This window comes from Eschscholzia californica, unplaced genomic scaffold (genome assembly GCF_041429995.1).
Source record: "Eschscholzia californica isolate CP2 unplaced genomic scaffold, dmEscCali1.0.p SCAF_2, whole genome shotgun sequence".
Classification (NCBI taxonomy): domain Eukaryota; kingdom Viridiplantae; phylum Streptophyta; class Magnoliopsida; order Ranunculales; family Papaveraceae; genus Eschscholzia; species Eschscholzia californica.
In genome coordinates, this window is record NW_028238309.1 from 9,713,099 (window position 1) to 9,736,426 (window position 23,328).

At 35.9% G+C, this 23,328-nt stretch overlaps 3 protein-coding genes across 9 annotated transcripts; 2 read left to right on the forward strand and 1 right to left on the reverse strand.

The window, feature by feature from the left end:
• The first annotated feature begins 2,194 nt into the window (after positions 1 to 2,194).
• LOC147556061 (Phototropic-responsive NPH3 family protein) lies at positions 2,195 to 8,564 on the forward strand. 5 transcript variants are annotated; one of them, XM_086663798.1, is made up of 7 exons: positions 2,195 to 2,290; positions 2,417 to 2,506; positions 5,052 to 5,220; positions 5,325 to 5,394; positions 6,126 to 6,524; positions 6,689 to 7,429; positions 7,843 to 8,564. In XM_086663798.1, exons 3-7 carry the CDS (start codon positions 5,162 to 5,164, stop codon positions 8,368 to 8,370), a joined length of 1,797 nt encoding a protein of 598 aa, XP_086519924.1. In that variant the 5' UTR covers positions 2,195 to 2,290; positions 2,417 to 2,506; positions 5,052 to 5,161; the 3' UTR covers positions 8,371 to 8,564. The 5 variants fall into 5 exon arrangements, with proteins under 5 accessions (XP_086519924.1, XP_086519926.1, XP_086519923.1 ...); XM_086663800.1 differs by having other exon boundaries at positions 2,232 to 2,290; positions 2,450 to 2,506; XM_086663797.1 differs by lacking the exons at positions 2,195 to 2,290; positions 2,417 to 2,506 and adding an exon at positions 4,191 to 4,718.
• A 119-nt stretch (positions 8,565 to 8,683) lies between these two features.
• Positions 8,684 to 10,386, reverse strand: LOC147556062 (putative E3 ubiquitin-protein ligase XERICO). Its single transcript, XM_086663801.1, has 2 exons — positions 10,259 to 10,386; positions 8,684 to 9,459 (listed from the first exon to the last, which is right to left on the reverse strand). The coding sequence occupies exon 2, from the start codon at positions 9,334 to 9,336 to the stop codon at positions 8,887 to 8,889; it is 450 nt and encodes a 149-aa protein (XP_086519927.1). The 5' UTR covers positions 9,337 to 9,459; positions 10,259 to 10,386; the 3' UTR covers positions 8,684 to 8,886.
• A 9,470-nt stretch (positions 10,387 to 19,856) lies between these two features.
• Positions 19,857 to 23,074, forward strand: LOC147556063 (uncharacterized). 3 transcript variants are annotated; one of them, XM_086663804.1, is made up of 9 exons: positions 19,857 to 19,984; positions 20,550 to 21,041; positions 21,109 to 21,210; positions 21,307 to 21,388; positions 21,503 to 21,522; positions 21,636 to 21,696; positions 21,877 to 21,956; positions 22,616 to 22,708; positions 22,801 to 23,074. In XM_086663804.1, exons 2-9 carry the CDS (start codon positions 20,595 to 20,597, stop codon positions 22,861 to 22,863), a joined length of 948 nt encoding a protein of 315 aa, XP_086519930.1. In that variant the 5' UTR covers positions 19,857 to 19,984; positions 20,550 to 20,594; the 3' UTR covers positions 22,864 to 23,074. The 3 variants fall into 3 exon arrangements, with proteins under 3 accessions (XP_086519930.1, XP_086519931.1, XP_086519932.1); XM_086663805.1 differs by lacking the exon at positions 19,857 to 19,984 and adding an exon at positions 20,035 to 20,255; XM_086663806.1 differs by lacking the exon at positions 19,857 to 19,984 and adding an exon at positions 20,057 to 20,130.
• Positions 23,075 to 23,328: the final 254 nt, after the last annotated feature.

The window sequence follows — 23,328 nt, forward strand, 5'->3', positions numbered from 1 at the left end:
ATCATAACGTGTCATTCTACCCCCACCACCGCCACAACAAGCATTGCACCTCCCCCACCACCCTACCTCTACTACCACCGCCACACCTTAACCACCACCTTCGTACCACCACCACACCTCGACAACAACCACCTCGTATCTCCACCACCACCACAGTACCTTCACTGCCACCACCAACACGGTACCCTCACCACCACCACCACCACCATACCTCCATCATTACCGCCTACATATCTTATCCACCATCACCCTACCACCACCATCATAACTCCGTCACTATCACTCACGTACCTTATCCTCCACCACCACCATATCCCAACCACCACCGTACTTCCACCATCACCACCACCGTACTTCCACCACCACCATACTTCCACCACAATCGCCACCATCATACCTCCACCACCGCCCATACCTCCACCACCGCCCATACCTCCACAACCACCACCGCTGCCACCACCCATACCTCCACCACAACCACCACCGCTGTCACCATCATACCTCTACCACCAACACCATCAAACCTCAACTCACCACACCCCATAACCATATCTTCATGGCACCACTATTTCGTATACGAGAGTAATCGTGGAAATCATAACAATTAAAATCAAGTATCTCTATGAGAAAGTAAATAAAATTATCAAAAGTAAATTGAGTTACCAAACTAACTTTTTGACTTTTTTAACTATAAGTAACATTTTTCTCAAATATACTTTTGAAACTTTCTTACTTTTTTTAAGTAAAAGAACTTCTAGTACAAGTAAAAGTACTTCTACTTTTGGTTGCCAAACGACACCATACATGTCATGAGTTTTAAAGGATGTAAGGGTGTTTGTTTAAGCTTCAAAGGATGGACATAAGAGACTTCCAATAACTATAGGTTCAATTGTTTCCTACTCGTCACAATTCTCTACTTCGAAATTTGTTTCTGGCTAATATTTGCATGTAGACAAATCCACAATTCTCTACAGGAACCCAATGTTGGTTTATAATCTAACACCTCTGCAAATAAACAAAAACATACGTTGTAAATATGAACCTCAAAAATATTGGATAAAAAATTGTGGTTTTACTGATATGTGCAACACTGCCTACTCACGCACGTCTATATAGGCTGTTTTTAATTGATACTTGACACCACTAGAAAAAAAAATGGACAATTTGTTAGTCAATTCATATAATTAAAACGAATATAGCCATTATTGGCAAATGAATAATGAACTGGATCGATCAACTCATATATGATTGGTCTAAAGAATTGAACAACTACAAGGACACGTGGCAGACAAGAGAATCCAAGAGAACCATACAAATTGAAGCAAGAAGAATATTCTCTAGTTAGTGGGAAGAAGCATGATGAAAATGAACAGGGGATATGAAACCTTAAGTTGCATTCCTTTCCCACTTGTATGCTTTTCAAGTTCAATCACATAACACCAAATACAATGTCAAGATAGAGATAGATATGAAACCTTAGAAAAATGAAACAATAGAGAAAAAAAAAAAAAGAGAAAGAGCCTTCTCTTAATGTCTATGATAAATTTAATTGAACACAAATTATTTTGTGACACATACTACTCCACACCTACTTCAAACTTCACCAACCCCATATTTGTGTTTAGAACTCAAATTCTTTTGGTATGTACACAAGAAATAGGGAAAACAACAATTAGAATGCAACGTACGTGTAATTTGTTAGAAATTGGTTGGGTCTGATTCGATAGAGCCTGTATAATAGTGCGTATAGCTTAAAACTTATATATTAAATGCAAAAAATATTTTTAAGAAAGCAATTAGAACGCGCCTCATATGAGCATGATGAAATCGAGTTGGGCATAACTTAGTACAGAACCCTTATATATAGCTCAAGTATACAAAATAAAACAAAAGAAACTGACAAATTAAATTACACTCTATGCTAGATCATTCTGGATCTTTATCTTCAAGTATGTGGGGCTTTTGTTGATCGCTTAGGTCTTCGTCCATCGTCTGTCACGTAAGTTACTCATATATCTCATTAAAAATAAAAATGCACTTCATGAGAGTTGTTTGAAATTGGGTTGGACCCGACTAGATAGAGTTGCTGGTTAGTGAATGAGATATTGTATTACTATGTTGACTAAAACAACAAAGAAAAAGCTACATTTTATGTATGTATATAGTTAAGGTCCCACTGTTTTCTCTTTCTCTTGTTCTTTAGCTCCTTGTCAATTTACTTACTGTTCATCACTTAGTATCAGTGGAAACAGAGGACTGGTCTCTTCTTCTTCTCTTCTCACTCTTTTAGGTAACCTTTCCCATCTCTCTCTCTCTCTCTCTCTCACACACACACACACACACACACACACCATATAATATAAGCATATGGAGAAATTGAACTCTATATTTTATTTTGTCATACACCTATATGTAGATATGTTATTGTTCTGATTGGTTTCGGATTCAGCAAGCGTATATTCGTGCCGTAAACCTCTCTTCGACATAATAAAGGTTCAGCGCGAAGGTAAATTTGTGGAATCTTAAATAAGTTATTAGATATCTATGAATTTGTTGGGTGTGTCTTTACTATGTTATTGTCTTTGATTCACAAACAAATTAACTTTCAGTTTATTTTGTTAATCTAGTTTGTCAAAAAATTAGAAATGAATATTCTATGTGGTAATGTGAAATATTTTTCAAATGATTTGGTAATTTATTTTTGTAAAAACTAGAATATTAAATGATCCAAATGATCTTGTTATTTGTACTAAAAAATTAAATACAAAATTTTAAATCCTAGATGACAAAATCTTAACCAGTTATATACTTATATACTTGCATTCACTTAATTTGAAGTTTTGGTCTATTTGGAGAGAAGGAGAAGATATTAATGAGAGAGAGAAGGACAAATTAAGGGTGTTTCACTTTTTTTTAGCACTCACAAGTGCTACCATTTACCAAGTGATAAGGGATATAGATTGTATGTACTATGTCGTTTATCCAATCTAATTGCGTCATTTTTATATTTATATTAATTTTAAGTACTATAAAATTGAGTAATTGTCTATTTTGAACTAAAATATTTAAATGTTACATTTTATACTAACTCATTAAACTTGTGATGTAGTTAAAAAAAACTAAAATTATAAATATTTTATGTCTAAAAGCATAAACCGCAGACAATTAAGAACAATGAAGGAGAAGGGTGTTACCTTTCATCATGGAGTTTGGGTGGTTTTATAGTTAGTGGAGGAGAGATGAGAAGAATATAGGGGAAAGATTTAGGTGAAATATGAGTGATGAAGAGGAAGAGTCTTTGTTAAAGTCATAAAAAAGTTTCGTGTTTATAAATTATTTTAGGCTTTGCGTTTAGTTATAATTACATTGGTCCTTGTTACATCCGGTGTCTTTTTAGCACTTGTGAAATAAGTGTAAACAGATAAACGTCAGCTTAGAGCATCTCCAATGGGACACTCTAAATTTTATAAGCAGAAAATTAAGTGAATAAACAAGATCAATATTTGTAACAGAAAATTAAAAGATAAACATCATCCTTCTTTGATCTATCTTTATCGGTTGATTAATGGATTGGACACCATGGATCTTGCCCGTAGGTTGGATCCGTGGGCTTCTAAGTGGAGACACTAAAATGGTGTGGGTATGTTCCTTAGTACTCCCTCTCAAGTTAGAGCGTAGACATCAATAACCCCAAATCGCTACCAAACTCTTGGAATTGATTTTCATGGTCCTGGTCCTTCTTTCATCTGTTTATATTGGTTGTTACATGGATGGGACTCCATGGATCTTGAGGTCAGCTAATCCGTGGGCTTCTAGGTGGCGACACTAATGTGTCGTGGGTATACAACTAAAGAACTAAATGTACAATCATAAAACTATAGTGTTTTCTCTGTTTGTCATCCACTATGTGAGTGGTTCGTTCGTGTATATACAATTCTATGAAACATTTCGTACGCATATCGAACTGCAATGATGTATGTTTTTCCGAAGTAATTGAAAGTGTTAGACCTTGTGTTAGGGCAATATTTGAAGTTATCTCAACTAATGTTATGTTGCTTATCGTTCCAAAATTACGAGATTTCCGTATAATAGTTGATTGATAGATTATTTCCGGTCCGATGTTCCAAAAGACATTTTGATCCTTTGCTTATGTCTCTTCCTTTTGATCTAGTGTCTACTTTTTCCTCTCTGTCACATTTCAAAGTTATCACAACCAGATCAACTGCTTTTCTTAAATTTTGGATACCCTTACAGTTTTCACTTTTTATCTTTAAAACATAAATATGTTTCCTACCAGTTTTGGACAAAACACCATTAGATATACAATCTTTGGAGGGAGATTTGCATGGACATTAGTATGCATGCTATATAGACAAACAATCTAAAAGTAGATGCTTCTCTCTCTCTCTCTCTCTAAAACTTTCTATCTCTCTCTACACTTGTTCATGGTTTACAAGAACCTGATCCTATTTTCAGCATGAAGAAAAGGGATTATGTTTAATAAAGTTTAACCCTAAATTCTTTTTCTATGTGAACCATGAAAGAAGAAAGATGATGGGTTCTTTCTTTTGTTGGTTGAGAAGAAATTCAAGTACAACACCAGAACATGCAGACTCTGCTTCCCCATTAGCATCTGTACTTCAACTCCTTTAAAAACCTAAAACTTTGATACCTATGATATCTTTTCAGTTTTCAGTACCATCTCAGAGCTTTAGATTGTGGGTTCTGCTTCCTTTTTTTCTTTCCTTTCTCACTTTCTTATTATCATGGAATCTAAATTTGTATTCAAGTCTTTGTTCTTTTCCCTTTGTTTTTGACTTACCCTTGCCTAAAGAAGATGAAGATATACATTTAAGAGCTTTAAGTTTGGTTCATACCTTCCCTACTAACAGACCTTCAAGGGTTCAATAACCTGAAAAAAAAGATAGAAACTATCAAATAATGTAATGAGATTTTAATAGTCTGATTGTTTATGATATATCATGTTTCAATTGTTTTCGTTTTTCGAGTTCAATTTTGGGTTTGGGTATACTTAACTATAAATTTCTCAGGTCTGAAACTGCGATTCGAACAAGATTTCCAGTAGTGAAGAAACTTGCATGAATAAGAGATAGATATATATGTAGTAGAAGGATAACTGGCGAATGAATGCACAGAAAAAATGAAGTATATGAAACTTGGAACAAGACCAGATACTTTCTTTACTGAAGAAGCTATCAGGTATGAAATTATGAATTTCAGATCAATATAAACTTCAATTTAGTTCCTAAGTACGAAAAATAAAACAACAAATTCTTGGTTTTTAATCTGTTTCTATTTTGTAGGTCAGTGGTGTTTGATTTACCTGTCGATCTCGTTATACAAATTAACAACACAAAGTATCTTCTTCATAAGGTTATCTTCTTCATTCACTAAACAACATTCCATCAACAGTTGATATTTCATCCACAGACTGCTACTCCTAGTTCTTCGATTTGTTTAGTTTATAAATATGATTAAAGATTAGTTTCTGACTCAAAATCAACAATGCTAACCTTATGCTAAACATGAGAACTCAAATAAACTTGAAGATTAGTGACTCTATGCCCGACCAAAATCCCGGCCGGGTTACGTGGCTGGGCCAGATTTAGTGAGAGATTTGGCCGGGATCTTGGCCGGGGATCCTTGAATATCTTTACTAAACATGATAACTCTGAAATAAACTTTCTCTCACTAAATCTGGCCCGGCCACGTACCTCAGCCGAGATTCTGCCAGGATCTTGGCCGGGCATAGTATCAGTGGTGAAACTCGAATACCTTAAATAAATTCTGAATAACTAAATGATGCTTGATAAAACTGAATAACTTGAAGAACACTTGAAAAAAACAGTAAAAGACTCTAACCTCCATCATCGAGATGAGCCAGACGAGTTAGTCAAACATAAACAAACATTCGCAAATCTGACTTGTCATTCAGATCCGAATTCGAATACATCAAATACTACCTAAGAGTATTTCTGAGCTGGAACATGGGCCTGGGTTTGTCAGCTACCTTCGGTGGTTCACATCAAACTACCTAGAATCTTGTTTAATTTGAGTATTTTTCTGATTCAAACTTACTAACAACAAGTGTTTTTTAACTCTAGATTCAACTACTCCCAAGGTGTGGTCTCCTACAACGACTATGTCCCGATCCAAGTGATCCTAATGAAGTTCAAGTAGAACTTCATGATATTCCTGGAGGAGAAGAAGCTTTCGAGATATGTGCTAAATTCTGCTATGGAATTACTATTAGTCTCAGTGCCCATAATTTTGTGCCAGCATTTTGTGCTGCAAAGTTTCTAAGAATGACCGAATCCGTCACCAAGGGAAATTTAGTTATAAAACTTGAAGCTTTCTTTGATACATGCATTCTTGAAGGGTGGAAGGACTCTATAGTAGTGCTACAATCTACAACTAAATTACCTGAGTGGTCTGAAAGTCTCGGCATCATTAGACGGTGCATTGATTCAATTGTGGAGAAAATTCTAACACATCCATCAAAGGTTAGTATGCAGAAATATATATATACACATATATGCATTGTCGAGAAATTTTGCCACAAACTAAAATTGCATACAAGTCGTTCATCATAGCCGAACAACCTTTTATGTGCAATTAAATAGCTAGTTTAACTGATCCCTTGCTGAATTATGTCATGCATGTGCAGGTTACGTGGTCTTATCACTACACAAGACCAGGTTACGATGAAAAACGTCATCGATCGGTTCCAAAAGATTGGTGGACCGAGGACATATGTGACTTTGATATCGATCTTTTCCGATGCATAATTACAGCTATTAGATCGCTAAATATACTTCCTTCTCCACTTATAGGTGAAGCATTACATGTATATGCCTGTAAATGGCTACTGAAAACGTCCTCAAAGAGTAAACCTTCCGAAAGTTCAGTATCTCAAACAGAAAAAGAGACAATAGAGAACAAACGAAAAGTTCTCGAATCGATTGTGAGTTTGATCCCACCAGATCATGGATCAGTTTCAATTGGGTTCTTGTTGAAGCTACTTAGTTTAGCAAATTTTATGGAGACAAATCATTCAACAAAAGCTGAACTTATTAGGAGAGCAAGTAGGCAATTCGACGAAGCTAAAGTCGAAGATTTGCTTATCCCATTATACTCATCCTTGGATCAGCATCTTTATGATATCGATGTAGTACAAACAGTTTTAGAGAGTTTTTTAGCACAACGGCGAAGACAGGTCTCACAGGAAGACGGTGAATCTATTATAAAGATAAGGAAGGTAGGAAAGCTTATTGATTCTTACCTCCAAATGGTTGCTAAGGATGTTAACATGCCAGTGTCGAAGATAGTCTCTTTAGCCGGATCTTTGCCTGGAATTGCTCGATTGGATCACGATGAACTATACAAGGCTATCAACATTTATCTAAAGGTATTAACGCTTGTTTTCTCAGTATAATTGTTGAAACAACACGAACAGAAACGACAAACAAAATAACATGCAAACACATTGATATAAGGTTTACCTCTCCCATTGATGGGGATATGTAGGGTTAGTTGTTCCTGTAGAAAAGATATCTTAAATTTCACGATACCCATGAATACAAAAGAATCGAATACAGCCAGTCTAAAAGTTCTTCCCAGATTATTTCACAAGTTCTTCTAAATCGCGTTTTAGTCTCAAAGTTGAACTCTCTTTTTTTTTACTTTGGTCAAGACTACAGAATAGTTCTCTAGTTATAATCTATTAGGTATTTTTCTGATCTTCTATATATTCTTGAAACCAAGAGTCCAAGAGAATTGTTTGCCATTGTTTTATAGTTTGTTTCTCTTTTATATAACCAGGAGCATACAGATATAAGCAAAGCAGAAAAGAAGAGACTTTGCCGGATTTTAGACTGTCGAAAGTTGTCTTCAGAAGTACGTGCTCATGTCGTTCAAAATGAAAGACTCCCATTACGAACTGTAGTACAAGTTTTATTCTTTGACCAAGAGAGAGTTTCAAATCCAATCAGTCAGAAATTACGACCTACCGAGCAAATCCCGAAAATTACTGAGCGCCAAATATCAATCAACCAAACCAAGGATCACTGTACGCCAAAGAGGGAGAAACCAAACCAAGCAAAGTCGGAAGGACACTCTACTAGTACTGGCATTGATAAAGTAACAAAAGCAACACCAAAAACTGAGTCGAGGACAACGATAAGAAGGAAATCCGATCATGGAGAGCAGACAGAGTCAGAAATTAAAAAGGTAATGAAGGAGCTGGAGATTACAGAAGAGGGTGTATCTGGAAGTAAATTGGGCTCTAAACAGATAGTAAGGAGGAGCAGATCACAGGGATATAACTTAAATATATCTGCACAGAAATAGGAACGAAGAACTCTATAGTTTTTCTGCTATTTTGATCATTTCTCCCAAACCACAACTACAGTTTATGATACAGAGTTATTAGTTCTAACACCGGGAAGGTTTCGAAAGTGTTGAATTACCGTATGGGCACCTCTAGTTCATGTTTATGATAATTACTCTGTTTCACAATAATTTGATTAATTATTTCCTGTTCATTGAAGATTATTAATTACTAGAATCTGAAGTTCGGGAAATTTTAATTATAGGCATGCATAGAAAAAGAAAAAAATTGAACAAACAAAATGGGAAAAGTCTAACTTCATAAAACTCGAGCTTGAGATAAAAGATAACTTCATATATGTACATGAAAAGGCTGATACACAATGTGGTATACAACATACGCTTAAAACTACGACCTATTTACGCTAACCATACAGACTAAATACGGCAACTCTTTGTACAATACTCTGTACACTACTCACGATGAGTGGCATTAATGAAATACCTCAATTGAGAGAGCGGCAATCCTGTCAAATCCTACCAAACGCAAGTATCTTCTTCGTCGGGCATCAGAGGAGTTCGACATAGAGGGCAAGTATTTTTCCAGTAATCCAGCCATTTCTCCAAGCAAGTTTTATGGTAAACATGGCCACAAGATAAGTGGTTTACTTCAGACTCCGACTCGAAACGGGAAAGGCAAACCAGGCAATCATGGTGGTCTGAGTCGGTTAAGCTAAAAATTGAGCCAAATTTAACCGTTGGAGTTTTACTCCTGAATTCTTCCATGAAGCTCTCTGATGGGGTAAGTCGGAATACCGTGTCGGGAGGACTATCAATTGAATCCGATGGTGTAGAAGCTAGACGGATACCGACAATGTGGAGGATTGATCGCATGATCCCTTTGAAGACCGATAATGATATAGCTGTGTTTACAAGGATTACACATAGAACTCCTTCAGATGGAGAAGGAAGGCTTGAGAGTCCCATATTTGCCGAAATTTAATTTAGTTCAGGTGTTGACCGATATTGGCTGAACGATGGGGTGAGTTTGAAACACAAGCTTCAACTTGGAAACCAAATACTCAAATAACTTAATGTATCTTGCTATATCTGAAATGCATTTAAGGAAAGGAAAAAATTAGAAACAATTGATGAACAAGACTAAGAAAAGTTATTAAACTCTTCAAATTGCAGATCTAATTCCATCAAAACAAACGCAACGAAGCGTGATCTTACACCATTTTAAAGAAATGACCACATCATTTGAGAGCGAAATTACAAAAACAAGAATTAGGTCTTTATTTATTTTCTCATTGTCTGAATCTGACTCATCTGAACTCTGAATATGAATCGTATAAATCAAATGGACCCAAAACCAACCAAAATCATCCACTCCCACGAGTCAGACAAAGACAAGCCGTTGGACATCTGACTCGAATCAATGGAAAAATAAAGAAATCAATATCTAGACGCTATTAACCAAAAACGGTAAACAAACTAGATTCAAGTACGAACTAATCAATTCCTCAATTGAAGATCTAGAGCTATGAGTTTATAGAAACCAAAATAAAGAACTAACACTATCACTAATTTATCAAACAAACAAGTTAACCTAATAAAAACCACAATAAACGATGATGAGATTATCACAGACAGAAGAGAAATTCAAATTTCCGCAAAAGATCTAGCGTTTCCAAACAAATTCCAGAAACAAGAAAAGAAGTGAAATTAAATACTTAAAACAAGATTTTTCTGCACAAAATTCTTCTAAATGCAGCTTACTCTGTGAATAGAACAGATTATACAGAAATACAGAGATTCTTAGTACGTAACTCATCAAAACCCTAAAAGTTCAAAACACATACAGAAATACAGAGAGATAATAGAACAGAGAATGAGAGAAACTTACATAGCAAGCTTTGAGGTCTGAACTCTGTGAATTCTAGAGAGAGAAAGAGTGAATTCTAGAGAGAGAAAGAGTGAATTCTAGAGAGAGAAAGAGAGTAATTAGAACTTCAGATTATACTCCAGTATATCCTACTACTAATTAATGATTCGAAGGTGGTTTAATTGATGAGATTAGAGAGAGAGAGAGATCATCAACGATGACGGCTTTCTCTTTCTACCTCCCCCCTTTATATACTACTCCAACTAGTTTGATCCAATTACCCAACCTTTTCTTCTTTAACTATGGTTAGATTTCTGCCTGAATTCCTTTAACCGTGGTTAACCTCAGATTAAAGATAAATCGGTCGGCATTACTGAGTTGACTCAGATCGAGCGCGACCTTAATCTAGATATTTTGTGATAAAGCTAAGCACTGAACTTCCCATTATTGAACTTAATCTACACGCTAAAGGAATCTACATATATAATTATATTTATGTTTGAAAGTTAGCTAAACACCAAATTTTCATTTTCAAATTCGTCTTCACTCATTATTAGTAATATAATATAGTATTTGTTATTTCATCAAAAAAAAAAAAATATAGTATTTGCTATTGACTAAAATACACTATTTATATGTCTTGAAGTAACTTCGTAAATCGTAACTGATGGATATTTAAGGTGTTGATAGAAAGTAACGGACAAAAACTCGGTTTGCTTGAAAGCGTTACAGTAAAATTACTCGTTAATTTTGAGTCGAGTTATAAACGAGTCATGTTGAATCAAACTCGTATATTCCTGATTCACTATTTTTGCGTTTAGGATGACGATGCCAACATGCATTGTCGGAAGGTTATTGACATATATCTGAAGGATAAGCTTCAGTTCATGCATTAGGTGAACCTGACTAGTAAATTCGTCGTATTTGTTTAGTAATAACGTTTTGTACTCAAATTAAGCAGAGAAAAGGGAAAAAAGCCAAAGATATACGTCTTTATTCACACTATGAAGTCATCAGTGACGTTGTCATTTACTTAGATCTTGTGATTCGTCAGAGAATATGAGTACGCAACAACTCACATTGATTGTATTTCCATTATGACAATTCTTCGTAAAAATAGTGTAACTTTGGATATTGTGATATGCACTTATAAAAGTTTCGAAATGTAAGTTTCGAACTTGTAGTCTTTTGTCAATCTTGAGAAGTAACACAATTAGTTAAGTCTTACTTTTGGTTTAACTCAAGTTAATGAATAAATTTATACAAAGTAAAATAATTTATCAAATATGCCTATTAGAAAGAAAATGCCCCCACCAACTGTTGGAATCGGAGCCTATTTTGGCTCGAGCCGACTCGTCAAACTCAGAAACGGAACGCGCCATTGAGTTCGTCTCGTCGAGCTCTACAATTTAGAGCCAAGAATCACTCAAATCCGATTCCGGATGAATGAGAAATTCAAGGTTAAAGTTTGAACGAAAAATCGGTTGAAATAGGTACTAAATTGTCAAAGAGGACAAGTCACGTTGGGGGGCATTCGCGCGAAGAGAACGCGCTCAGATCTGGACGGTGGGCGTTCATCGCGCGGATTTGCGCGAGATCTGACGTCTGGCGTTCTCTCCGCGTTCGGGCTCGCTCCGGGCTAGCATCTAACGGTCAGTTAGTGCATCTGTGGGACAGCTTCGGTCTTGATCTAATGGATCAAGATCTGGCCGCGTTTTCCAGCGCGATCTGACGGCCCAAGATGAACCGACCCTCTTTTATTCGGTTATACCCCCTGGTTCCGAACAGTAGTGTTCTTTAACCCAAAAGACACTATACACCTATTCAATTCCTATATAAACCCATCAAACCCACTTCATTTTTCATCAATTCAATTCATTCTCTTCTTCTCTTCCCTTCTAACAATTAGAGGTTCTGGTTAGCCTAGAATATCTAATTAAAGAAGTATTTTCTAAGAGGTTCTGGTTAGACTAGAATATCTGGAAAAGGAAGAAAGAAGTCTCGAGTGAAATTTGAATTTCAGAAGCATCTAGAAGATCATCCGCATTAGTCCAAGAGCTCATAATACTGACAAAGGTTCGTCCGCTTTCAGAATATAGAAGTACCATCTTAAAATTCTGAAAGGTTAGTCGTTGTATCCCGAAGGCATTCACCCTAACGTTTGGTACTGTTACGGGGGTGTAAAATGTCTTAAGGAAAGAGAATTTATTCTTGCCTCGACTACATTAACACCTATCTCGGTTAGTCCGAAAGAAGGAATATTGAATGCCTTCGGTTAGTCCAAGAGCTCATAATACTGACAAAGGTTCGTCCGCTTTCAGAATATAGAAGTACCATCTTAAAATTCTGAAAGGTTAGTCGTTGTATCCCGAAGGCATTCACCCTAACGTTTGGTACTGTTACGGGGGTGTAAAATGTCTTAAGGAAAGAGAATTTATTCTTGCCTCGACTACATTAACACCTATCTCGGTTAGTCCGAAAGAAGGAATATTGATTAATTCCTTATTAGTTTATCTCTCTATAAGTTAGAGAAAGGAAACTCTGTCTAAATTAAGCCAAGACAGAGAGAAATCGACTTATCGATTAATAACCAGAGAACAACACCAACTTCTTCAATTTTTTTTTGTTGAAATGTCAAACGTCCTTGATAGCGAAGCGTGTGATTACAATATATACGAGAGGTACAAGATGAAATATAATTCATATAGTTTGTGCATTTGTGATCTTGCTCTTTTAGCTAGCGCATTTGTCACTGGATGATAGTTTTCACGTTTAAGAAGAGATCCTGATTGTCGCTTTCGATGTAGATGAACGAATAGTTTTGTTCTAATTCCCGTTTTATCCCTTCTAACATTGCTTTCGCTTCACTTTCTTCGCTTGTACGAGCTCTGAGATTGACTGTGTTTAGCTGCAATGAAGTTAGCATTATGATCATGGATGATTATTCTTATATCAGTATTCTTTTTATTGTCTGTGAAATAGGCATCCATGTTAACTTTAACTAATCGATAAATCGGGGATGATCATTTAATCGTTTACGAGTAATTTTGGTCCACCAACTTCTTCATAAAAACCCATGAAAAATAAGCATTTTCCATGTGTCTAATCATGTATTCCTACACAATTCATAATCCTCATGTTGTATATGCTTGTAGAGTACACTTCGTATTCATTCCCTTTAGCAATATAGTACAAAATGTATATATATGTGTATATATAAGCTTTGGATGGTTCATGCATTTGTACACATTTTGAAAAGGATGGCTCAATCCCTTACAAAAGTACCACACTTAAATACGTGTCACATAAAATAAAGGTTTCATGAGGCCCCCATATCACAATTTACAAGTCTTGAATGTCATGTCTCCATCACTTTAAGATAAATCCTTCATTTGTGGAACCTAACTTTGAAACTTTTTGATACTTTTTATTTTATTTTCGGAAAAGGAAACAATGTGACATGGTGAAAAACAAAGAAGAAAGAATAAGATAACATTTTGAATCCTATTTATGATGGAACCCCTAATCTTTGGTAAAGATATGGAATTTACAATTCTAAAAGAGGACCCTATCTTACTTTTCACTATTTACTTTTGGAATAAATTTATAAATAAATCTATACAAATTTATTCGACAAATCAGCCTTGGACAAATTAACGCGGTGTTATTATTTTGTGGGACCTTAGATGTAATTGGAGTATGAATAAATTAAGAGTTCATTTTTCTCTCTCGCTAAAGTACAGATTTGGGAATGACATCTTGTGTGAAGTATACATCGAAAAAACAACTTCTATAATCAATTAAAAGTTAGATTCAACCTATGAATTAGTCGTTTTAGATTCTACTATCTCTTTCTTTGTAATGAGATTCATCATAAACGGGCCACATATGGGACTGCTAAGAGTATAAATATACTACTCCATATCTCTTCATTATGTGCGTGTGTGTTGTATGTGTACAATCCTAAAACTTCACATTAGTTTAGTGGATCTAATATGATTGTAGTTCTTTTCTTTTTATCAAAAACATATGTGGGTTATATTTTGCTTATTTTCCTATCAAATAGCTCTTTAACACAAATCTAACATGATTTATGCTACACGTCATTTCCGGATTTTTGCATAGGAATGTTCAACATCGATGATTTTTACCATTTGCATTCACAGTTTTATCTCATTTCTACTCATCTTTTAAACCTGGCCGATGTTTCGAGAAGAATAAAACTTATTGCAAGGTTGGAGGACTTTCACAAAAAAAAAAAAATAGTCAATCTAGTTTGATTCACCTCATTATATTAAGTTAGAGGAATTATTTTAAGGTCGTAAAATGTATTTCTTGTTGTCTTTTTATTTACCCCCTCTCATGTTCATCTTCTGCCATGACTGCACCATCAGTTAATTACAGCTTGCCGACCACCACCATCAACTGCTCTCTCTCTCTCTCTCTCTCTCTCTCTCTCTCTCTCTCTCTCTATCTCTCTCTCTCTCTCTCTCTCTCTCTCTCTCTCTCTCTCTCTCCTCTTCTCTCTCTCTCTCCTCTCTCTCTCTCTCTCTCTCTCTCTCTCTCATCTCTCTCTCTCTCTCTCTCTCTCTCTCTCTCTCTCATCTCTCTCTCTCTCTCCTCTCTCTCTCTCTCTCTCTCTCTCTCTCTCTCTCTCTCTCTCTCTCTCTCTCTCTCTCTCTCTCTCTCTCTCTCTCTCTCTCTCTCTCTCTCTCTCTCTCTCTCTCTCTCTCTCTCTCTCTCTCTCTCTCTCTCTCTCTCTCTCTCTCTCTCTCTCTGCGATTTCAGGCAAAACTTCATAGTTGGTTTCGTCTTAAATCATCTACGGAGAGCCATATGTCATGCTGAGTGTATCACCTGAAACCCCAGGGAGAGGAGGTGTGGTCTGTGGACAGTGGTGGTATAAAGGATATGAAGATGCCAATAGAGATAAAAGAGATACTTTTACAAAATGAAGAAAGATAAGGGAGTTTCAAATTAAATGGTCCTAACATATAAAATTTTTGGAAAACCACAAGACATTCCCTTAGTACAAGTGTCCCCAAAACATTGGCCTTAAACTTCTAGTACAAAGGTATGTGGGATGTTTAGTGCGTACATAGCATAAATGATGAAGACCCAACTGATAAGGTACTTCGCTTGTTGCGTGTCAATGGGTCGTTGATATAAAGGGGGCACATTCAACTATGACCCCTCCTCTCATTTTGAAGGAAACTGTGAGAAGTATTGGAATTAGCTAATAATTTGCCTCCATTTGGACATCAACCTATGAACTTGTAAGTATGTTTGTACAAATATTAAAGTTATTTCTCAAATTCTCCCTAGTTTATTATAAATACTCATATGATTTATTTTTTGTCGTTATTGTCTATTAAATTTTTGCCTACTTCTAAGCAAGAAGTTGGATCGAACGCTCAATTTCATATTTTTTTGTTAAAAAGACAAATTAACTTTTTGTCCTTCTACGCACCATAAAAAGTTTAGAAATGCACTTGAGGAATAATTTTAAGAGCACTCATTTTTTTCCAATACCGAAAATACCCCTTCTTTAACCCAAAATTTCATAAAATTAAGATCGAAATTTTGAGTTCCCCTTCCAACGTAGTTCAGAGAGAGCTTGAAGACTGCGACGATTTTTTGCTATCAAATCGTCAATTTATTTTAGGTTTAGGTGTTTGAATCTCTTTATTGGTTGTTTGAAGTTGAAGTTTTAGGATTTTCAACTAGTTTTTTTTTTTTAATTTACTAATTTTCATTGTATTTTCACAAAAAAAATGTATTTTCAATTAGTCAATCTAGTTTGATTCACCTCATTATAGATCGCAATATTTTTCTTTGAAATCAAATATCATCCAAGTTTAAGGAATGAGATTCAGTAGCGAATCTGATCAGAATATCATCACAGGAGATGTCCGACACGTCCTTGAAGATGTCCCTCACTTGTTTGATTACACCCTTGTTTGATTTTCCCTATATTATATCTGTGGAGAGATTGATTTCATGGTTTCATTTATAAACAATAACTAAGATATTTTCCACATTTATCTAGTAAAAATGAGGCAAAATGTGAAAATATATATAAAAAAAATTCTACATATGAGAAACTTGATCAAGGATTAGTTCTAGGCTTCTAGCTCTCAATACAAAAAGTGTTCGTAATTATCATGAGCAATGATCTTTGTACCTATATTTAACAGGACTTACTATTAGTGACAAATGCGTGCATATACCCAGAATTGAATTCCACTATGTATAAATACTCTAGAATTGAATTCTACTATGTATAGATATCTGGGTATATGCACGCCCCCTCGACTTTGATGACGACGTTCTCATGCCTCATAAGGCGTTAGCCAAAGGGGATCTACCGCGTCCGTAGGACGCGGTGGACACCTAGATATATATATATATATATATATATATATATATATATATCCAGCAAAATCAAGTGTCAAAACTCAAAACATAGTGATATTTTTTAATCTCCAAATATTATTTCTCAGGCGGTCGTTTGCCTTGACCCAAAAACCGATTGGTTCTGTTGGGTTCGCCTTGGTCGGTTCAGGCGACTGTTGGTAAAAGAACTGTATTTACCTAAAAATAATTTCCATTTCGCTTAGTGGGCCCAGAAAAGAAGCCCCAATCAGTCTATCAGATCAAACGGTTGACAGTAGGGTGAGCAATGGTCGGTTTTTTTCGGTTTTGGCTCGAGCCGAAGTCGAACCAATAAGTGACGGTTTGACTAAATCGTCGGCCGAAGTCGAGTCGATCATTCGGCCGGCCGACAAGGTTCGACTCGATTTGGTTCGGCTCTGTTGAGTTCGATTGATCGGTTTAACCGAACACAATTTAGAGAAAATTGTAAACTAATGTTATTCATTTCATTGCATATGTCGAAAATAAAAATTAAGAACCCATCGTACTTTTCCGTCATTACACACATATGCCGAGAATAAAAATTAAAAAATCATCGTACTTCTCCACCATTAAAAAAAAAGTAGAAGTGTGAATACAAAACTTATAGTTTTAAGTTAGGGTGTTTGATTTTTTAGCACTTATAAGTGCTAGCACTTACTAAGTGATAATCACTTAGTAAGTGATATCATTTGTAAGTGTTATGGCGTTTGTTTTCTATCACTTCTAAGTGCTTGATTTTTGTTTTCATATTAATTATAAATGTCATAAAAATGCGAAATTGTCTATTTTGACCTTAAAGTATTTACATATTAACATTTCATACTAATTCATTATGCTCGCGAGTTTGGATACAAGAGAATTACGATTTATGAATACTTTGTGTTGAAAATATAAACCTCAAATAATTAAAAATTATGAACGAGAAAGAACCTACGTTGCATCATGGAGTTTGGGTGATTCCGTGATTAATAAAGGAAGGGGTATTTAGTAAACACCCCTACTTATTTAGCAATATTAGGACTTCACCCCTAAAAACATTATCGTTCAGGCGTTAACCCCCATTGCCCTTTTTTCCGTCAAAATCTCGTTATTTAGTGAGCGTGCGAGTCACGTGCTTGTCATCGGACCAAAATACCCTCGTCCTAAGTTTTAGTATATGACCCCCATATATTTAGCTATATTAGGACTACAGCCCGAACCAAAATAGTTTGGTTAGTTGTTGAAGAACAATCTGAAAATCGATTTAACATGGATGAATTTCTTCCTTAATTTTTTTTCTTTGATTGATTCTCCTTCTCCTTCTTCAATTTCTTCTACATTTATTCTAGATTTCAATTCTTCTCTAGCAAAATCTTCTAAGATTTCATCTTTTCTTTGAAACCCATGTCTAAGCAATGGACAACTCCTTAAAACAGGACTAGAAGATTCAATATCAGATTTTTGTGAGAAACAATTATAAAACAGAGACTTTTGAAACCAATTACACCATTTTTGGGTACAACTACTACTAGTTGTTCTTCCATTCTTTTTCGGGTTCTGTTTTGTGGATGTTATAACTTGAACTTGACCCATACGAGTAATTTTATGGTACAACTACCTCGGACTGGTAAAGACATGATCCACGCTACCATCGGAAGAAGGTATTAGCTCGGGATAAACTATTCGAATGGACAAGGTATTTTGGTCGGGGGTGTAGTCCTAATATAGCTAAATAAATGGGGGTCATATACTAAAAATTAGGACAAGGGTATTTTGGTCCGATAACAAGCACGTGACTCGCACGCCCACTACATAACGAGATTTTGACGGAAAAAGAGGCAATGGGGGTTAACGCCTGAACGATAATGTTTTTAGGGGTGAAGTCCTAATATTGCTAAATAAGTGGGGGGGCATTTACTAAATATCCCTAAAAGAAGAGATGTGAAAAAAATTTAGGAGAAAAACTTAGGTGAAGGATGAGTGAAGAAGGAAAATAGTCATCACTAAAGTAAGAAAAAGTTTTTTACTTATCAATTGTTTAAGATTTTATTTTTAGTTACAATTATATTGGTAACTTTTATATTCGGAAAAGGATAAAAATGTCTTTTTTAGCACTTAGAAAGTAAGTGCCAAAAAATAAGCTCCAAATTGGAGCTTACTTTTTTGCACTTGCTTTGACCCCACTTACAAGTGATATTCACTTATAAGTGCTACCACTTACTAAGTGATTATTACTTAGTAAGTAATATCACTTGTAAGTGATATGACGTTTGTTTCCAATCACTTCTAAGTGTTTGATTTTTGTTTTTATATTAATTCTAGATGTCACAAAATTGAAAAATTGTCTATTTTGACCTTAAAGTATTTACATATAAGCATTTCATACTAATTCATTATGCTCGCGAGTTCGGATACAAGAGAATTACGGTTTATGAATACTTCATTTTGAAAATATTAACCTCAAGTAATTACAAATTATGAAAGAGAAAGAACTTACGTCGCATCATGGAGTTTGGGTGGTTCCGTGTAAAAAGATTTTTTTTTTTTTTACTTATCAATTTTTTAAGATTTTCTTTTTAGTTATAATTATATTTGGTAATTATTATATTCGGTAGGGATATAAATTTTTTTTTTTAGCACTTAGAAAGTAAGTGCAAAAAAATAAGCTTCAAGTTGGAGCTTACTTTTTTGCACTTACTTTGACCCCACTTACAAGTGATATTCACTTATTAAGTGGAAAAACAAACGGCTTAAAATTGCCGGCCCGCACTTATTTAGTGAAAATCACTTAATAAGTGCAAAAATCAAACACCCTCTAAGAATAGGGTACGGTAAAAGAAAATTAGTGAAGACTTACCTTTAAAACCTTTCAATCAAGTTGAATAGGTGGTTGATGAAGCCGACAACAACAACTAGGAAGGAAGACGGATAATAGTATGGAAGACGGATAATAGTATGGAAGACTTGATTAGGGGTTTTGTAAATTTTTTTCTTTTTAGTTCAACACTTTCTAACTTTACAAAATTATTATTTCATTTTTCCTTAGGTTCGGTCGGTTCGGTTTGAGCGGTTTTTAGAAACTCAAGTCGAGGCCAAACCAGACCGATGATAAGTTGTTCGGTTTTTCGACCGAATCGAGTCCGAACGGTGATCAGTTCGGCCCAAAACCCGATCGGTGCGGTTCGACTTGATTTGGTTCGGTCAATTGATTCGGTTTTTGCTCACCCCTTTTAGTTGGCAGAAGTCCCAGTTAAACCCACAATCCGCCTCTCTCCCTCGGCGTCTCTCTCTCTCCATATCACGACGGAGAACAACCACCTCTGCCGCCTCCCTCGCTGGAACCGGAATTAGGTATACCTCCTTCTCCACTTTTCTTGTATAAATTTCTTAATCCAACAGCTTCTTGTTTTGGGGTAAAGATTTAGGGTTTCTTCTAATCACCTCCAACCTTGTCTTCTCCTTATTCACAACTTTCTATCTCTAGCTTAGGTGTTCAGGTTTGAAGCTCTCTATATTCATCAGCTTCTTTCTTCTTCTCCACTCGACTTTCTCTCTCTAGTTTCTTCTAAGTACTAAGCAAGCTAGTTAATTAAGATATTTTTTATACTCTCTCTAGCCTAGGGTTAGGTCTTTTCCCTTATTTCTTCTTCTGAATTTTGTTATATATTTTTTTTTGAATTTATGAAGCTATTATTGACTTTATAGATTATAAATGTCTAAATTGCATCTTTGTACATATGAAAGTGTACATAATTCGATTAAATCCTACCCATCGTGATGTAATCCGACTGGTCGATAGTCCTCCGTTCGTCGACTATTTGGCGTTTTCGGTATTTCTAGCTTAGGGTTTTTGTAGCCCAAACTTCTTCCTAAAGATTGGTCATATTGTATGTATTTGCCTGTTTGCTGGTTGTAGGAAGTTATTTGGAGCAAGTCTATAAAGCTTTCACAAGAGTACGCCATGGCTACAGAATCTGCAGTGATAGAAACTAGGAAAGTCCCAACGAGGCGGAAACCACGCATGAACAAGGGTGGAAAGGGGAAGAAAGGGTTTGCTGGCAGGGGAAAGAAACATCGTATAAACAAAAGAGAGCTAGAAATCTGTCGCGAAAAGGCAAGAAATTACAATACCGATGATGATGATGATGATGATGAGGAGGAGGAGCTTGAACCTGAAGTTAGAAATGAAAAAGAGAAGCCTATTGACCGCAAACATGTTTTAGATGATAATTCTAGTGGAGAAGGAGGAGAAGTAGAAGAAGATGGTACAGATGTAGATGAGAAGGATGACTCTGAATATGAAGGACATGAAATCCAACCAGGAATTACGAAGTTCACAGAAGGGGTTAGGGCATTTAAGATGGCTTTCAGCAAGATCACGAAAAAGAGTATTTCGGACGACCCATTGGTAAGCAGCTTGATTTTGGTGTTTGTTTTTTGATAAACGTATTATCTAAATTTTAATCTCTTTGCAGGGCCCAGTTTTGTCAGGGCACAAGAAGCTTGTTGCACAGAAACTTGCAGAAGAGGACGTCGAGCGAAAGGTTAAGAGAGAGGCCAAGAAGGAGAAAGAGAAGGTAATTTGGTTTCGGTTTTCATTGATGTTTTAGCAACTTCGCTCCTGGTTCAATGCATGTTCGTAGTTCTCGTTACTATTATTATTACTTCACCAGAAGCGCGAGAAAGGACATGTACTTCCTGCCAATTTCTTGGACACACACGAGAAGTTTCTCATAACTGTTGCTACGAAAGGAGGTATTGTGTTGTTTTCATAGTTCAAAGTTATTTGAAAGATGACCTTCCTTCATTCACTTTTGTGACGTTAACTAATTAAAGCTCCTTCTTCTACATCTGATGTTGGAATTCCAGTGGTCAAGTTATTTAATGCGGTAAGTTCATGGTCATCTTTCTTCTTGTCTGTCTTTGTCGAATATAACTACTTGTCCAATGGAAGTTTTGTTTGCTTCTTTAGTGATGAATCTTTTGTGTGCATTTTATGAAGGTTAGCAAGGCACAAAATGCTCAGAAAGGGCTAAATCCTTCTAGGGCGAAAGACGCAAAAGGTATTCCGATAAGATCTGCAATAAAGTGGTTACTCTTGTTTCGTAGTTTGTTCTTGCAATTTCTGTATATGACATTATAGGAATTTCAGACTTTCTGAATTCCGATGTTCTGAAAATCTACTTGAAGTTTTGAATTGGGTGAGGGATAAACATCTATTTCTATATGTTTCATCGTGACAGTACTGGGAAAGCGGAGGAGACAAGCGTTTCTATCAGAATTACGCAAGAAGTCTTCACAATCGACGGAAACTTCTTCCAAGGTGGTGTATAATTCTTTTATTTAACTTGCATCTTTCACGGTTAATGTTGTAGAGTCGTTTCCCTTTTTACGTAGAGTTGAAACTTGAACAAAATCATAGGTCTCTTGATACAATGCAGAAATCTAAAATAATTCAAAAAATATCAAGTAGAAAAATGGATGTTCAGGAATAATCATGACTTATTAGAAGCATATTACGTATCTACATAGATTCCCTTCATGGCTTCGTGTATCATGTATGAACTTCACTTCTAGACCTGAATTATAAGGTAAAATATGGAAGACTTACACTTTGTAAGACTTTTTCGGGTGGGCTTAGTAACTAGACAGATCTAGTGAGCAGCCTAGGGGGAGTGATATAGAGGCAGACTCGTGAAAAGAGAAAACCCTGTATCATATTGAATTGGGCAGAGTAGCGTCGGGTGTTACATCACTTATACACTATTGTGTGTTTATGTCAATCCATTTAAATGCAAAAAAACCATGTCCATAGTAAGGTATGCTCTCACATCATATTCGCTGTGCTAATATCCTTCTACATCTATTACTCAAACATGTGTTCCCTCGTGAAGGTGTTTTTTGTTCATGTCCTCCTAGAAGTTAACGAGAAGACATCTTGTTTATGGGAAGATATCTTGTTCATGGTCTTAGTTTTTGCAGGGTGGTACTAACGACGATGGACCGGCATGGGCTCCATTACGTGATAGTTACATGCTATCAAATTCCAAGTTGAAGAATTGGGATAAGATGGAGGTAATAGCTACTTGCCAAATTTGAACCTTTTCTCTTCCTCTCTTCACCAAAGTTTTTGATATATTTGTAACTCTCATACTTGCTTTATCCAGGACACAAGTGTGGCACAAGATACAGGGGCCATGTCTACGGATAGTTCCTCCGACGAGGATTAATCTTCGACAAATGTCATAAATCTATCTGGGTTACTTGTGTTCTCGAACAAAGTTTCTCCGAGCTTAGGAAATTTGACTTTCAATATCTATATGCCATTGCATGACATGGGAAAATTTTGTTTTTCATTTCTTCTGAATGCTCCGTATGAAATGTAAGTGTTAAAGTTGTGAAAGTAAAAAAGATTAACCTAATTCAATTTCTCTTATCAAATCCTTTGTTTTAAGATGTTAATGTGTAACCTTGTTTGTGATGAGGATATCTAGAAGAAAACTATGATGACACCACTTTGATGCAGTATTTTTGAAATGGTTTCTATGGGGCCCTGATAGTCGAACTACCCATCCAAATAGCCAGAGAGGCGAGGTGCTTGTCAGGTCCACGTAACTCTCATTCTCCACGCTCATCTCTTGGAGCCTGTGCAGTTGCACGTGTGTGTTCGTGGGCGCGTGCGCTCGTTCTCTTGC

Bases quoted from the DNA above. Each gene is read 5' to 3' on its own strand.
- LOC147556061 (XM_086663798.1), top strand. From the start codon at position 5,162: ATGAAGTATATGAAACTTGGAACAAGACCAGATACTTTCTTTACTGAA. The intron at 5,395-6,125 runs GTTATCTTCTTC...TTTTAACTCTAG, and splicing joins CAAAGTATCTTCTTCATAAG to ATTCAACTACTCCCAAGGTG. The intron at 6,525-6,688 runs GTTAGTATGCAG...ATGCATGTGCAG, and splicing joins TTCTAACACATCCATCAAAG to GTTACGTGGTCTTATCACTA.
- LOC147556062 (XM_086663801.1), bottom strand. From the start codon at position 9,336: ATGGGACTCTCAAGCCTTCCTTCTCCATCTGAAGGAGTTCTATGTGTA.
- LOC147556063 (XM_086663804.1), top strand. From the start codon at position 20,595: ATGGCTACAGAATCTGCAGTGATAGAAACTAGGAAAGTCCCAACGAGG. The intron at 21,523-21,635 runs GTAAGTTCATGG...CATTTTATGAAG, and splicing joins TGGTCAAGTTATTTAATGCG to GTTAGCAAGGCACAAAATGC. The intron at 21,957-22,615 runs GTGGTGTATAAT...TAGTTTTTGCAG, and splicing joins CGACGGAAACTTCTTCCAAG to GGTGGTACTAACGACGATGG.